At 32.1% G+C, this 17,568-nt stretch overlaps 2 protein-coding genes across 2 annotated transcripts; one reads left to right on the plus strand and one right to left on the minus strand.

Annotated features, from left to right (window-relative positions):
* Positions 1-4,065: 4,065 nt before the first annotated feature.
* LOC106711941 (U6 snRNA-associated Sm-like protein LSm4) lies at positions 4,066-4,670 on the plus strand. Its single transcript, XM_014504369.2, has one exon. The coding sequence runs from the start codon at positions 4,212-4,214 to the stop codon at positions 4,629-4,631; it is 420 nt and encodes a 139-aa protein (XP_014359855.1). The 5' UTR covers positions 4,066-4,211; the 3' UTR covers positions 4,632-4,670.
* A 1,564-nt stretch (positions 4,671-6,234) lies between these two features.
* On the minus strand, positions 6,235-17,547 carry LOC106711940 (zinc finger protein 813). The gene is made up of 13 exons (XM_045685406.1): positions 17,273-17,547; positions 16,477-16,596; positions 15,245-15,416; positions 14,551-14,762; positions 13,622-13,849; positions 12,543-12,751; positions 11,239-11,349; positions 10,948-11,043; positions 9,802-10,014; positions 9,205-9,316; positions 8,150-8,263; positions 7,866-8,021; positions 6,235-6,399 (listed from the first exon to the last, which is right to left on the minus strand). Exons 1-13 carry the CDS (start codon positions 17,402-17,404, stop codon positions 6,244-6,246), a joined length of 2,031 nt encoding a protein of 676 aa, XP_045541362.1. The 5' UTR covers positions 17,405-17,547; the 3' UTR covers positions 6,235-6,243.
* Between the last annotated feature and the right edge of the window lie 21 nt (positions 17,548-17,568).

Consider the following 17,568-nt stretch of genomic DNA (forward strand, 5'->3'; position numbering starts at 1 on the left):
AATTCGCCATACATCATTTTTATGTAGGTCCTATAGTTTAGCCTACGTAAGCGCTGAAAGCAAAAATGTCCCTAATCTTCGCAACAAATTTTGAAGCTATATTCAAAATCTACTAGTCTTCTAGTTATTTAAAAAAAAAAACAAAAAAATGGGACCCACCTGCAAGCACTTCCTTTCGATTAAAATATTTTTCATCAAAATCGGACCACCAGGGGCGGAGTATCGCGGTAACACACATAAAAAAAAAAAAAAATACAGACGAATTGATAACCTCCTTCTTTTTGAAGTCGGCTAAAAATTATATTTTTACGTATTATTACATCATTTGAATTAAAAAAAGTATGAAATCAACATTTACATTAAATTTGCAATTACACTTGTGTCCGACTTAATTACAAATCCCTGTATTGTATATTATACATCCAGAATCAATTTTCGCTATGTGTTTTTCGATTTTCAAATTTAACAACATCGAAAAACATCGTAATGAAAGCTGCCTATATTTAAGAAGACATTGAAAGATCTGTGAAAAGCCAACCCACACTGAGCCAGCATGGTTTACAAAGGCCTAGTCACACTTAACTTGAAAGGCATTCATTGGGAACATATATAAACTGTCAACACATACTGTAGATTAGGGATTCCCAGAGGGATTCTTAAAGCATTGGTAATTATCACTCTGTCTTCTTCTATTGACCTAAGTCAGAATGAATAATAATAATAATTGATCTTAAAAATAGGTAATTTGGCCATGGGGACCTGAGGTAACAGTTCATTTTGGAAAAGGGGTCACTTGTTCAAAATAATTTGGGGATCCCTGCTGTAGATTGTAGGATAATTTTTGGGTAATTATTTCAGCATAATCATGATCATCACACAGTTGAGATCCACTTTTGGAGATAGGCCTACCTTAAGAAACATAAATTGGTTCTTTCCTAACCATCATCCAGTAAAGTTAATTCCAAATCAAGACCAAAACTTTTTAGACAAAAACTTGGCTCTATAGTAACTTGTTTTGAATAGAAGGCAACTATTATTTTTTTTAAATAAAAATGTGGCATATGTTAAATATTAGCTATGTCACAATTTGGTAACTAGAAATTGTAGTATAAGTTGAAAATGAATGGTGATGTGAAATATGTTTTATACTAGCTGTCGCCCACGTCTCCGTCCATGCAAGGATTGAAAAAAACTTAAAAAGTAGCTTATGTGTTATTCCAGACTATGTTCTGAAGATACCTTCAAACACACATCCATCTATCCATTTAAACATTCGCATTTATAATATTAATGAGATTAATATTAGAAAGAAGAAAGATTTGATTGCTTCCATTTAGTAGGGTCTAAACAACTAAACAAATTGGACAAATTCTTTCACTGTAGGGAAGCCACACTATCCCCGGATGCTATAGTTTATCTTTACTAGATTTTTTTAATTCTGCATCAAAGAATTCCCAATTTCATACAAGAGGTTGCCGCTTAATAAGTTTGTTCCATCAACAGTACCAATTTAAGAATTGTGACATGAAAGTTTTTTTTTTTTGGTTTTTGTTTATAAACTTTACATCTTGAGAAGGAATAAACTTGGATGGATGAATGGGGAAGAAACCAATTTTTGTGGCAATTCATAGGAAGGCTATTTTGTAGGTGATAATGATAACTTGCCTATATTAAACAGGTTTGTATATAGGATTTTGCAAGTACACTTTATATACAATAAGTATTAAAAAAAATATCTGGACAAAATATAAAAGCATTTCAAATACTCATTTATGAACCATTGAAATATCGCCATAATTATATCTCTGTTATTGAAGATAAATTAAAAAAATAAATTCTATCTAATCCATAATAAGTAAAACACTACATTTATCACTTATCTTTTTTCTACAGATAAAAAATGTGGGAAAATTCAAAAGAAAAAAATGATGAAAAACACGACAGTTTGCGAAATATTCTTAAAAATTTCGATCCCTACGCCGTATTGGAACCTTTGACACCTCAAGGGATACCAAAAGAAAATATTCTAGTCGATTTGACAGACAAAAATACAAATAGTGAATCCGAAATTGAATTGTCTGGTTCCTTGTTAGAGAAAAGTACTAAATCGGATTTCGAAGTAATAGACGCATTTCAAAATCTATTTGTAACACCCGAACAAGTGATTAAAAGTAAAAATAACAATGGTATTAATAAGTTACAAGATAATAAAGAATGGATAAAAGCTTTTGATGGAATTGAACATAGAAATGATGATGAAATTGATATGAAAAAGGAATTGGAATCTATTTTCACTGTGCATAAAACAAAACTGAACGCTAAGCTAACAAGATTATCTGATGATGAGTTTGATGTTGATGAAATTGATGAAGTGTTAACTATGAAGAGAATTGAAAAGTTAATGAAATCGTCACAAAACTATGTGGGTAGTTCTACAAATTACGTTGAATCGCGAAGCAATATTAACACTGTAAGAATTAAAGATCAAAGTATGAAAACAGATATTAAAACAAATGAAGTACAAGCGAATATAAGTACTAAAATAGATAAACAAGAAATTATTACAGAAAACATTCATATTAATGATTTTATTGTTGCAGACAAGAGTAACAACGCAAAAATTCCAACGAAATTCAATAATTTTAACTTGATAAAATCTATTAAATTAGATAAAAAGAAATTACAGAAAAAGATGGTGCTGCCAGATGATGTCAAACGTAATTATACCAAAGGTCCAGATTTGTTGGAGAAATCTATGGCTTTACCTTCAATGATCGAAAGAATTAAAGCGAGACAACAATTGATAGATAATGAGCAATGTTTAAGACATAGATTTGTTTTAGAACCAGATAACTTAACAATCAGTAATGATAAAACATCATACAAATTCAGTCCGCAAATATTAATCGAGGATTGTAACAAACAACGACTTACAGCATTACACGCAGGGAAAGCTTTTGAAGAATTCGTAACAGGCGAGAAATAACACAAAGAATATAAGATTACAAAATTATTCTGCTTTGAAGCAAGAATAATTGTTACTATTTTTTGAGTTCGGGGGCCGACAAACCAAAGGAACTGCAGATGCATCGCTGGCTATTTAAGTAGTACGCTATTTTTTTTTAAGGAACCTAAGTCTTTACTGATTGGAAATCCTCTCTTGTTCGAAGTAAGAAGTTAGCTAAAATCCCACGAATGTGGCATGCCAAATATTTCGAGAATGAAATATGGTGCTTTGTTGATTCGTACAATGACGGAAAGCGTAAGACAGGCTTTAGGACCTTTGATTTTATTTGAAAGTCTGAAATAATTAATTGGTAATGGAATAACGGAATAATACAATTATAAGTGTTAGAAATTGAGTGTAATTTTAAATTTACAAGTATGTTTTTATATCCAGTTATACAATAAGTAAAATAAAATATAATCTTAATGTATTTTAACAATAATGTTTTTTACATAATCTAGTTTTTATTCTTAGTTTGGTATAAGTATATAGTTTAGTTTAGTAGTTTTAACATATTATTCATAGTTTTTACATAATAATTTAACCTATTTAGTTTCTAGACGTATAATAAAATTATTTATATCGAATTTAATTAATAAAATTATATTTAAACAATGTGATTGTTTTAATTCTGTAAATGAACTGCAACCAGACCTTGTTAAATATTCTAGATGTTTCCATTTTACTTTTTGTTAACGTAAAAGAAGGATTTTCGGCAACAATATGAGCCAAGTATTAAACAAATACAATAGAGACTTACTTATTTATTACTAAGAACCACGTACCTGATAAAAGATGACATTGTTGTTTTCACAACTCAATAATAGAGTATGTAAAAAGGGGATTCCCCGCTTAAAGATGGTAAAATCTGAATATTGAGGTAGAATTATAATTTGGTTTTAAGCAAACTGCTAAATACGGCACATTTAGTAACCTATAAGGTTGGCAATAGGGACAATTTTCATAATTTACTGGAACGAAATAATTTTTTAACAAACAAAACTCCTTTATTTTTAATTTTTTTAATAGTGGCATCATTATCTCACTGCTGATGTTTCAAAATTTCAAAACGTCACTGTCATTTTGTATTGAGGCTGTAAAGTTGTGGTTGTGCGGTAAACAAAATAAAACATAACTAAAAAAGTACATTTAGACGTAGTATTATTATAAATTAGTTTAATATAAAAGTGCAATACACTTAAAGATGCTGCCGTTATCTTTATTAAGAACAGCACAGAACCATCCGATGTTAGTCGAATTGAAGAATGGTGAAACATACAACGGTCACCTCGTTAGTTGTGATAACTGGATGAACATAAACTTACGAGAAGTAATTTGCACATCTAGAGACGGAGACAAGTTCTGGAGGATGCCTGAATGTTACATTCGTGGTAGTACCATAAAATACCTTCGGATACCTGACGAGGTTATAGATATGGTGAAAGAAGAATCGCAAATCAAAGCTCGTGGTCGTAATGAAGTTTCTAAGGGTCGCGGTGGTCAGAACATGAGATCTGGTCGCGGAGGCGGTCGCGGTGCGTTCGGAAACCGCGGCAGACCGGCGCCGTTGGCGAGAGGCGGCGGAAACACTGGTAGAAATCCACAGAACAAAAATAAGAAGTAATGTATAGATAAATTATATTTAATATATTAAGATCTTTTTTTTATGTGTTTCTTTTATTTATTCCTTGTTGATAATTATATTTCTAGGTTATGTTCATCTCAGTGTAGCGCTTACTTCATAATTAAATAAAACTTTAGATAATTGCACTATACTTGCATTGACAGGTCCGTAGTCTCTGCCTACCCCTTTGCATTAAGGAGTGAATGGGTGTGAATTATATTGTTATTGGCAGAATATCACTTTAAAAAAATTGCTTTATTCCTAACCTTTATTGCACAGTGACCTTACAAATACAAATATACTTTATTGTGCACTATCATGGAGTTACAAAAAGAAAGTACATCAGGATTTTCACAAAAGGCGGTCTTATCTCTAAGCAGCAATCTCTGCCAGACCTTAGTTCTGCATAAATAATCAATTAGGCTTTTAAAGATTTTTGATCACATAAAAACAACCATAGTTTACTTCCTGACTATTGTAGTGTTGAATATTGTTACATTTATCATTTCAAGATGATAAAACTCTCTGGAAATAAATATTTTTGAGCTAAAAGTACTACTTATATAATTTGTAGACCAGGAATGGCAAACTAATGGCAATGGCATTGATCATAAAGTCATTATCAACTAGGAAAAAGTGGGCAGTAGGTATAGTTAGAAATAGTAGGGGCTCATTTGTCCGCAACTCCACGACAAGCGCATATTTTGAGTGAAGGCAGGCTGTAGGTTACTCCAGCCAGCCCAGCTCGCCAAAGAACCCCAACAGTCCCTTAATGTTGCTGGTGATCTCTGGCGGCGACCTCAGCGGACCGAGGTATTTGAGGGGCAGTAGGTATAATAAGAGTGAACATGAATGATCTCTGTTGTATGGAATTTTTCAAATAATCACAAATTATTTGCTAGCACATCTATGACCTGATTAAACATTTCTTTGTGAAAATTTCATGTTGACAGTTTGTATTAAAGGCCGGCAATGCATCTGCGGTTCCTCTAGTGTTGCAGATGTTCATGGGCATTGATGATCACCTTGGTGTTCCCACCGCTCGTTTGCTCCATTCACTTATAAAAAAATACATAAGTCTGTGGTATACATAAACCAAATATGAGAAAGCTTTATATACTACCTATTCCCTTGCGGCTTTATCCACATGAAATCCCATATTTTTTTTTAATTGTTTATATTCAAAATATAAATAACAATTAAGACGTTTGACATCAGCTGAGAATTATCATTACTTTGACAACTTTGGCTTGAGATTTGTCCTTTTCATGCATAATTTTTTTTTTTATTTACTCACCCTCTAAGTTTGATTATGTGAAAATATATTGCCTAAAGTATATAGTAATTATAGAACTTTTTATAAATAAAGAATTATTCAATAATATGCCATGATTGTTCAGATTGTGTTATAAAGTGTGTGTTTACACTCTATTATATTAGTATAGATAACCATGTGTTGCCACTGTCAAAATATCTGTAAAAACATAAAATCTTGGTTGGGATGATATAATTTTTTTTGTGTAAGGTATTTGGCTATACATAGTAATTGAAAATAATGCAGGTAGAAAATAAAAACAAATCTTATAATTTCTTACTATTTAGAATTATTTTCTTAGATAATATTTTGTACAATGTGTAATGGCGGGGGTTGTGCTTGTACCATATTCTGTATGTTATTTGCTAAATTCTGCTGAAAATATTCCATTCTATTTGTTAACTCTATCTCGGGGTAAAGATCTTGCTTCTTCACTGTAGTTATTCTTGTTTGCTGTGAAATATAAATAAATTATTAATATGTTGGTACTACAATTTATTGCCAACAGTAGTAATTATATGTCTCCATAGAGCAACAAAGTTATCTATGATAACTTGCTAGTACTCCCCATATCAATCTTACTAATATTATAAATGCGAATATTTAGATGGATGGATGTTTGTTTGAAGGTATCTCCGGAACAGCTCAACAGATCTTGATGAAATTTGGCATAAATGTAGAACATAGTCTGGAAGAACACATAGGATACAAATTACGTTTTTTTAATTCTGCGGATGGAGTCACGGACAACAGCTCGTGTTAAATATATGCTATGCATATCTATGTTTCACATGATTTTTGACTGAACTAACCAGGATAGCTACACCTCTCTTAACTGCCCAGACAAGTTTTAAAGCTCATTACACTGCATTTGTTAAGAATGCTTGCTTAGTGCAGGAACTGTATTGTAGTGTTCAACATTTATAATTTTACAGACAAATTACTTATAAAAAAGGGATTCCATAGCCTAGTCAGGTGTTATTGAGGTTAGTTCTTTTGGAAAATACCTAAAATATACTGAAGATATAGAAAATGATATATAAAATAGAGGTGCGCTAGTGAGGTATTGTAATTTAGTGTGTTGTTTTGCCCACCGGGTCAGATTTTGTTGTTTTAATTTTTTTTATATCATAAGGTGACAAACGAGCAAACGGCCACCTGAATTCACCGAAATTGTGAGGCGACTGTTGCCCATAGACATTTGCAAATGCAAGATGCATTGCCTACCTTTAATTAACGGAGAAGGGGACGCCCAGAAAGAGGATATTTCCCCTTTCTATACGTCCCCTCTTCCGCCAAATCCAATTCCCCTTCCCATACTTTTCTAATAGGAAAAGGGTGGGAAGGACTAAAATTAGACCTAAAAACTTAAACTAAAATTAGGTATCAATCAATACATAGTATAAAACAAAGTCGCTTTCGCTGTATGTCCGTATGTATGCTTAGATCTTTAAAACTACGCAACGGATTTTGACGCGGTTTTTTTTAATAGATAGAGTGATTCTTAAGGAAGGTTTGTATGTATAATAAATGCATAATATAGTAGAGAAACACTGATAAATTTAAAGTTTTCTAATGTGATGTCGTAAATAAGCACGTTTTTTTGCGCTTATATTGCAAACGCTGGCTGAACCCTACGAGATAGACCAAAATAATGTACTACAGTATTGTTCACCTTAAAAAGTTCAACAAAAAAGTCCGCGATGGTATATGTCTATCTCTTAGGGATAACCCAGCATAACCATTTTTATTCTTTTACGAAGTGATTTTAAACAATACAGCATTAATCCTTATCCATTTAAGTACCTTAAATAAATTGTGCATTTATTCTGTAGTAGGTATATTTTGCATTGCACCCGTGCGAAGCCGGGGCGGGTCGCTAGTAAAGTTAATAAATTAAAAAAATATATTTTAATCACCTTATTCCGCTTACTGGAGTCATGCATCATCTTCATATGTTTATATATAGATGTCTGCCAGGTAAATGTGGCCGGACATAGTTTGCATTTGAACGTCTTTGTGGATGAACGGTTTGTATGCATTGCCCATACATGACCTTTTAGACGTTTAACGGACTACAAAAAATGTTTATGGTTACTTTTGCAACCTTTATGGTTGATTTTTGATATTAAATTTTTATTAAGAATCATTTGGACATTTGTAAGTTAAAAAAAAACTGAATTATAAGTTATTTATCACTCACCTTATAAGATTTACCACAAATTTCACACAAATGTTCCGATTCTGGTTCTTTGTTTTTTTTACCTTCGTGTATATTATTCATGTGGGCGACCATTATTTTTGCTGTTTTAAACGCCTAGAATTATTATATATTTTTTTTTATATTACTCAATTGCAGAGGCGTTCAATACCCTCAATCAACGAAGGAGGAGATGCACAAAAAGAGATTATTTAACCTTCCTATGCATCTCCTCCTCCATAAAATCCACTCTCCCTTCCCATCCTTATAAGAAAAGGGTGGGAAGGGAAAGAGGACTAAAATTAGGCATCCGGCACACACTCATCAGACTGTACACGGAATTACTTCCACTTGATGTCTGTCTTCTGTAAAGTCGTGGTATTTCACTGAGAGAGGACAATTCGTGCAACTGATGTTGTTGTTGCTGGCGTCTACCATTGTTAAAATTTTTAGCCTAGATTTTAACAGTTAGCAGATTTGCTGGATTGATTATAGCAGAAAGGTACTTGATGTATTCGGACATATGAACTACTTTATTATTCCGCGCTGTGAAATTCGCAGTCTACCATTAATCTTACTAATATTATAAATGCCAAAGTTAAGATGTATGTATGTTTGTTAGAAGATATCTCTGGAATGTTTGAACAGATCTTGATGAAATCTGACACAGATGTAGAACATAGTCTGAAAGAACATATAGAATATTTACTCCATCTCCCTTTCCTTTTTCCATTCACGTAGGGTCAGCACACAAGGTTTTATAAACCTTAAAGTTTTGGTTAAGTTTTTACGGCCTGTCTGTCGCCAACCCTACTTGGAAGGCATTTATAATATTAGTATAATGTAGAAATCAATCCAGCCCTTTTTATTAGATTCTTAACTATTAACATTTCATGTGAACATAAAAAATTTAGGAAAATTTGAAAAAAGATTTGCACATACACATTTACACTAATATTTACTATGTTTTTTTTGTAGTATCCCACGGATGTAGTCGCGGGCAACAGCTAGTGTGTTAATAAACGTATTGCTGCAGTTGAATTGTAAGATAAACTTACCTTTAAGCAAACACTGCATTGATATTTTATAACTTTAAGATGATCCCAGTCAATATGATCCACCATACACCATTTTGACGCGAACTTTTTACCACAATAGTTACAAGAGTGGCTATAATAATAAAAAAAATAAGAATTTAACATAGGTCAGGTCAGGAATAGGGAAAAAAATAGGACAATATTTTAGACACATCACGTGATTACAAAATTCATTATATCCACTACAGAATAAAATTGATTATTGGGTGGTAATGAGCAAGCTACTACCTGGATTCGCCGAAATGGCGAAGCAACCGCTGCCCATAGACATCCGTCCGATTTTAATGGATGGAGAAGACACACTGAATAAGAATATTTCATCTTCCTATGCGTCCCCTTCTCCAAAAATCCCCTTCCTATCAGGAATGAGAAGGGGAAAGAAAACTAAAATGAGTCCTCCATCACACACTCATCAGACTGTACGTAGAATTACTTCCAATTGACGCTTGTCTTCTGTGAGGTCGTGGAATTTCACTGGACATTTCTATTTCGTGATCTACCACTGTTCATTCACTTCGCCATTTTGGCGAAATTAATTTCTTTAATGCGTATACTCACATATACGCGTCTTCAGGCACATGTCGTTTACTCAACCTCATATGGTTGTTATAACAATCTCTACTAGAGAATGTTTTCCCGCACTCTCTACATTCGTGCGTCGCGCCCGCGTCTCTCTCGCGGTGGTTACGCGTGTGCCGCGCGAGGTTGCGCTTCCATTGGAACTGTTTGCCGCAGATAGGACACGGGTATGTCTCACCGTTGTGGATCACACTGAAATACGTCTGATTCGAAGGACCAAAAATTTTTTTTTGATGTGAAACATCTATAGGATCACTTGTAAACCGCATTGTTGGCGTGGCGACGCTTGCCGTGGCGACGGGTCGCCACGCTATACTGAGGTATACATATATATATTTTATGTGTTTAGTTTAATAATATTTAATATTATTCATTATTATTATTATTTCACATATTTATTAATTTTCTGATTTAATAAATTTTTCTTAATATTATTATAATAATAATAATAATAATTATTATTATTATCATCATTGTCATTATTATTATTTATTTAATTATAATATTTAATATTTTATGCACATTACTTGTACACACACGATGTTTCACATCTGTCAGGCGTCCCATGACGGCTCACAAGTTTTTTTTTTGTATAGGTAGCCAATCAGTGGACAATGATAAAGAATATGTCGATGTGTTCCTTATATACACTACTTTACAGTGATAGTGACAAAATTATCATTAATTGGTGGTAGATTGCAATTTATCAGCGCAGTATTAAAAAAAGTAACCTATAACATGGTCGCATACATCAGCTACCTTCCAGTTAAAGTTCTGTCAAAATCTGTCCATACATTCCGGAGATTACTTGTTACAAACGCGGCATTGCAAACTGGCAGACAGACTGACAAAAAATGTAAAAATCCATACGCAAATACATCATATATGCGAAATGTGATTTTTATCTATATATATAGTCAGAAAGTCGTGTTAGTTACACTATTTATAACTCAAGAACGGCTGAATCGATTTGACTGAAAATTGGTAGGCCGGTAGCTTAGAACCAGGAAACGGACATAGGATAATTTTTACCCCGTTTTCTATTTTTTTATTCCGCGCGGACGGAGTCGCGGATAAAAGCTAGTAAGAAATATTAAAGCAAAAATGTAACATATTTTAACTTACACATGAGCTCTATAACTTTTCTTTGAATAAAAAACTTTATCACATCCTTTGCAAGGTAAATGTACTTTTTCTTCTGGTTGCTTCGGTGTTAGTATTCTGGAACAAAAAAATATATTTATTTTCAAGTTAAGGAATTAAAAAACAATAACTGATTACAATTTTAACTATATATAACAAAAAATATAGTGGTCTGTATTAACTATAAAGTTTAAATTTTTTAAGTTTACATTACACTGATAAAAATTTAAAGTTTATTTTTTTTAAACTTAACATAATTATGTATTCACTTACTTTAAATGGTATTTTAGTGTCAATTTACTAGCAAAGACTTTCCCACAACAGTCACACTGAGGACTTTCCTTGTGACATACACCTCTGTGATAACTCAACTTCGATTCTGAACTGTAACACATATGTAATAAGGTTGAAAATTCTACTTATTATATTAACTAGTACTACTACTACTTATTATATTATCTAGTCATGTTCTCTCTGAAAAATATATATGTAAATACTTTTTACTGACTTCTTTTCATCCATTTACTTTCAATCTTATTACTTTCTTTTTTTTTTGTGATCTTCTCATATATGGTTTAAGAAATTTTTATTTTTCCTTAATAAGAATCGAAATTACAATTCACTTACTTAAGGCTACAATAATTATTTTACATTTGTATTGCAAGCATAGTGATTTTTTTTTATACAATGCAGGTAAGTTTAAACTTAAACAAGTTGAAATATTAACTAGTTTACTGAGATACGAAAACTAGATGTGGCATGGAATACATTAATTTATTATGCAAATGTAATCTACATTTTTTTTTCTTTAGGTTTAGGTAGCACAGTTTTTTTTAGGGAGTATTTTTATTTTTTATGATTTAAAATGATATGATATACTTATTATTTAAGATCATATGTCCATACCACACCAACTTTATGCTTTCAAATTTCTTACGCTATTCTTAAACTTTCTCTGATATATTTATTCTTATAGGTGGGCTAATTAAGCCACATTTGACATCTATCAACTAGGTTTAGGCTACCTTAATATTATGAATGACTAGCTGTCGCCCGCGACTATGTACGCAGGGAATTAAAAATGAAAAGTAATAAGCCTATGTGTTCTTCCAGACTATGTTCTACATCTGTGACAAATTTCATCGAGATCCGTTGAACTGTTCCGGAGATATCTTCAAACAAACATCCATCCATACATCTAAACTTTCGCATTTATAATATTAGTAAGAAGTAATATAATTCCATTGACGTAACATTATAACGACGTTCAAATGACATGATTAGAATAAACTAGCTTTTACCCGCGACTCTGTCCGCGCGGAATAAAAAATAGAAAACGGGGTAAAAATTATTCTATGTCCGTTTCCTGGTTCTAAGCTACCTGCCCACCAATTTTCAGTCAAATCGATTCAGTAAGTCAAATGTGACTTATACAATTTGCCCACCTAAATATCTCCATACAAATTAAATCATTATATTAATAAGTGAAGCGTAAACTTTGAACATAATTTCAAGGAAATTGCTTAAATGAACGTAAAATTCGACGTAGTTCAACTTAATATGTAAAATAAACTTACGAGAAAGTTTTCCCGCAAGTAATACAAGCTGTTCCTGGCGCTCCATGTTCTGTTCTCACATGTTTCAGTATACATCGCTTGCGTGTTGTGACGTCACCACAGACACGACATTTATAAGCTGTCAGATGCAACGCGCGGTGACATGACATATTGTCACGTGTTATAAAGTACGCTTTGCAAACGTCACATTGTACATCCGCCTCACTTTTCTGTTGTAACGTATGGTTTATATATTTTTAAGTCATAGTTTATGGTTCACTAATCTAATTAAAATAGCAAATATTTGTTCAAGTCCATTTTATAGCGAAAATTATTCGAGATTAGATTAGAAATATAACTTATGTATTGTGAGATATAAAAACTAGTCCATGTAAGGAAATGATCAAACGGGGAAGGGGTTGACAGAGGAGTGGATGCATAATAAGGGGAAATACTCCCTTTCTATGCATCTTAAAGTTAGGAAATACATCTGAGATTACGGATATCTATAGGCAATTGGGAGTTTGAAAAAATAATAACATTTTTTTTTTATATATTTTAAAACTTAATTATTAATTTTATCGATATGTAACATGAAAAACTAAAAAGAAAAATTTTCAATTAGTTACAAGCGATTAAAAATTAATAAAATTTAAAATAAAGTCACGTGAATGTGAACGCATCACGATTGGCCACAATACTTGTGACGTCATAATGTTTAGCAATTTTATAATAGTGCATCGTTTACAGCTATTATACGTCAGCTGTCAAGTTGACAAAAACATTGTAAATTAAATAAAACAAAGCTCAAAGCACTGTTTTATCTCTGTATACTAATACGAGTAAAACTAACAGTATGACGTCACACGCGCTCGGATTTGTTCGGGAGTTCTCGGCGCGTCTTCGGTGCTGGATTCAAAATTTAATTTTTATTTTGATATAATTTTTTAATTATTGCAAAAAATAAAAATTTGTTTTGCTATAAAACTTATAGATGATCTTTCCATTTTTCAAAAAAAAAAATTTTTTTTCAAACACTCAATTGTGATTTCGGAAAATAATGGGGAATATACCACCTAATGATATAAAAAAAGACTTACCAGGACATGTTTCCCATTTAAATGGTAATTCATAAGTTTCTCCGTATTAAAACTTGTAAGACAATCATCACATTTATATTTGAGTGTAACAAATTCCTCTCTAGTCACATCTTTAGCACGGACTTGCCACATTTCTTCTTCACTCATTGTATGCAATTCTACAAAATCTTCTGGTAAATTCTTTAATTTTCTAGAACGCTTTACTGTTTCATCTAATTTATTATCTATCTGAAAGATGTAGTTATACTTGATTTATATAAAAAAAATAAACACAAATATCCTGGCTGATTGTAAACTGTAAAAAAATTGTTGGAACAAAAAGATATTGGAACTAATTTTTCGCTAATTTATAGTTTTACTAGCTTTTACCCGCGACTCCGTCCGCGCGGAATAAAAAAAATGCACACAAGATAAAAAAAGTCTTGTTCTAAGCTACCTCCCCATCATTTTCAGCTAAATCAGTTTGACCTATCTTGAGTTATAAATAGTGTAACTAACACCACTTTCTTTCATATATATAGATTTATTACGATCGTTATATGTATTTTGTGTAAATATAATATACTCTATGACACTCAGAGGAAGGAGATGAATCGAATGACACCACACTTGTCAAAATCTGTTCAGTCGTTTAGACTCAAGACCATCACAGAAATTTACATAACATACATACAAACTTACATACATAAAAATTGACATGATGAAAAAAAATATTACCTTGGATTATAAAAATGATTGTTAATAACTAAGGAAAAGAGAGCATACAAATAAAAATAATAATTATAAAAAAAAATTGTCTGTGTGTTTGTGTCTGCTAATCTCAGTAACGGCGCGGCGTAAGATTTGAATAACTTAGATTATTATTATTTAAAGATAATTTCCCAATTAAAGAAATCATTTATTTTTTTATAAAAAAAAACTTAACTAACCTCAGATACAAAAGTCACTGGCAATTCATCATCTTTTACTCTCTTTTTACTTTTGTCACCTTTATTCTTTCTTTTTTTCTTTTTAGTTTTTAATTTAGACAGTTGGATATCGTCATCGGAGGATTGCGGATGAGAATCTTCTAGAAAGTTATCAAAATAACTGTCTGTTATATCTTCTGCTTTTGGACTTTCTATTCCTTTCAATTGTATATCTAAAAAGGTAAAATATTAAGAGTCTGTGACTCAGTGGTTAATTTAAGTGGACCGGGTTCAATTCCCTCATAACAAACTCTTTAATTTTAGAACTTTATATATTTTTAAGTATACGGCAAGCGGTCATCGTAATTCGCCGAAATAGCGAAGCGACCTCTTCCCATATATGTACATCGATTAGATTTTTTCCCTGTCTTAATTAATAAAGGGGGAACTAACAGAAATAGAATATTTCTCCTTTCTATGTGTCCTTCATAAAAAAGGGCAGGAAAGGAAAGAGGACTTAAATAAGGTCTCCGGCATGTTGATTTAAGCAAATGCTGTCATTTCTAAGCAATCGCATATCCATTTACAGAGATCAGTGAAATCTTGTGACATTTTTTGACATTGACAGGAGGGCGCTAGTGTGCTGTTATAATTTAGTTCGACTTATGCCTGATTCAGATAGCCTTAGCTGTGTATACTAAAAAAAATAACTCACCTAAATTCTGGTCATCTTTATTTGTCACGTCTTCTTGTTTAACAATATCTATATTGATACCGTCTTCTTCTTTTATATGATGTAGTATAATTGAGTCATGCATTAAGTTTGAAGAAGTTAGTCGGCTCGTAGCATATTTTGTAAAATCATTGGGAGAATTTAAAAATATTTGCTGTGGAATAAATTTAGATAATAAATAAACTGGTAGATATTTTTTTTATTATAAACAAACCTAAGTTTTAGATAATTTATTTAAAGATATATATATATATATATATATTATGTAACCTGGCTGAAAACCAGCGCGGCCTTCAGTGACAAGCTGGAGGTAACATCAGCTGAGCCTCTTCCCATTAGCCAAGAAGAATTTTTTTTTCTCTTTAATTGATATCTTTATAAATGTAATTTGTTTTGTTTTTGGTTAATAAACTGTATTTTATTTATTTATTTATTTTTGTACTTTGTTGAATTATTTTTGATTATACTTATGGAAAATCTTGTTTATATCTAGGGTTGCCAGGTTCCAAACCTATTAGGAGGACAGACCAGCCAGATTGGCCGGACATTTGGGTAGAAAGGCCGGACACGACCGTCAGTCGACTCTCGTCGCCGGCGCTCGGCCACTCTCGTTTGCGAAATGTTAAAAGCCTAACAAAAGCCGGACAACCAAGACACCGTTTTTTTGGCCGGACACACAATCAAAAAACCTACCTATGTCCAGCTTTATCCGGACGCCTGGCAACGCTATTTATATCTAGCAATCCGACTCTTATCTTGTGAAGGTAAAAAAAAACTATAATATTTAACAATGGACTAATTTTTGATTTAATACCATGTTTTGATGTGGATTTCCATTGTTTTTGAATTTATATCAACAGAGAACATGTTTTAATTAACATAACACATGGATGTAGCCAAGAGCAGGCAGGTGTTCTACCCTATTTTAAATATATAAACTAGTACAAAAATAATTGAAAAACAAATTATTTTTATAAACAGAATAATATTTACTATGTTACAGTTGAATTTGACTACAGTGACATTTATACAGTCGAACCTAGATAAGCGAGAAGCATTTAAATGATCATCATTGTCAATCCCGATAGAAACCTCTATGAGCGATAAAAATATTGCAATCCCTTGGATTCTCATTTATCCAGAGTTGACTGTATTATATATTGTTGTCTCTGTTTAATCAAAGACAATGAAAGGGATGACAATACTTGGCTTACCTTATTTGAATATTCCATAAGCACATTATATGCTTTAAGAATTTGTCGCCGGAACCGTACTGCGGAGGTAACTGATGCAAGACATTCCCAACATACTTGGATTGTTAAGCCATCTGGAACCTGGAAATCATTAATTTTTTAATATTATAAGTTGGCACATGAGTAAGCAGCCACTCCAATTCGCCGAATTAGCGAAGCGATCACTACCCATAGACATCCATAATTAGATGTGACGCCTTCCTTTAATCAACAAAGGGAGATGGACAGAAAGATAATATTTCCCCTTCCTATGTACTCTCCTCCATCAAATATACTTCCCCTTACCAACTTTTTCTATTAAAAAAAGGGTGGGAAGAAAACAAAAATTATGCTAAAATTAATCAATAAAGTTTATATTACAAAGAATTTTAATGTATTTGTTCCACATACATACATAGGTAAGACTAGGTATAGGAACATATGTATGGTTTGTGCGGAAGGTGACAGGATTAAGAAGGAAGTGAAGAATAATGGATCGATCTGAGAAACTAAAACTCAGTGCGACCCCACATAAAGTGAGTCAAGTCAAATAGAGCGGTTTACTTATATTTATCTCATGGTACCATTTCTAATTTCATCACTAATAAAATTTAAAAAAAACTTTATAAAGACGGATCAAAGGTTTTTTTGTTCCGAGATAAATATTTCAATTAAATGTAGTTTATGACTTGAATATGTCACTTAAATATTAAAAGTAAATGTTTAATGTTATAACTTACTTAATTGCAATTAATTTTATAAAGTTACAGACACTTACATCTATTTTAGCCCACATTTTATAAAATTCTTTAACTTCGTCGCGGTAAAACATTTTGCGATTGTAATTGAGACATCCGACACAAATGCCGTTTACATTATATCCTTCGATGTTTATATTTATTTCCTTCATGATTTTGGCACTTTACTCTTAAATTGTTAATTAAAATATTTTACAAGCAATGGAAACTTTATTCCTTTCCTTCGGCCATTTTGTTATTGTCCTTCTGACTTTTGTTGACAGATTTTAGCGTTGGTTCTTCTTGTATTTTTAACCTGTGGTAAGAGAAAAAAATT

The sequence above is a fragment of the Papilio machaon genome, chromosome 29 (genome assembly GCF_912999745.1).
Source record: "Papilio machaon chromosome 29, ilPapMach1.1, whole genome shotgun sequence".
Lineage (NCBI taxonomy): Eukaryota > Metazoa > Arthropoda > Insecta > Lepidoptera > Papilionidae > Papilio > Papilio machaon.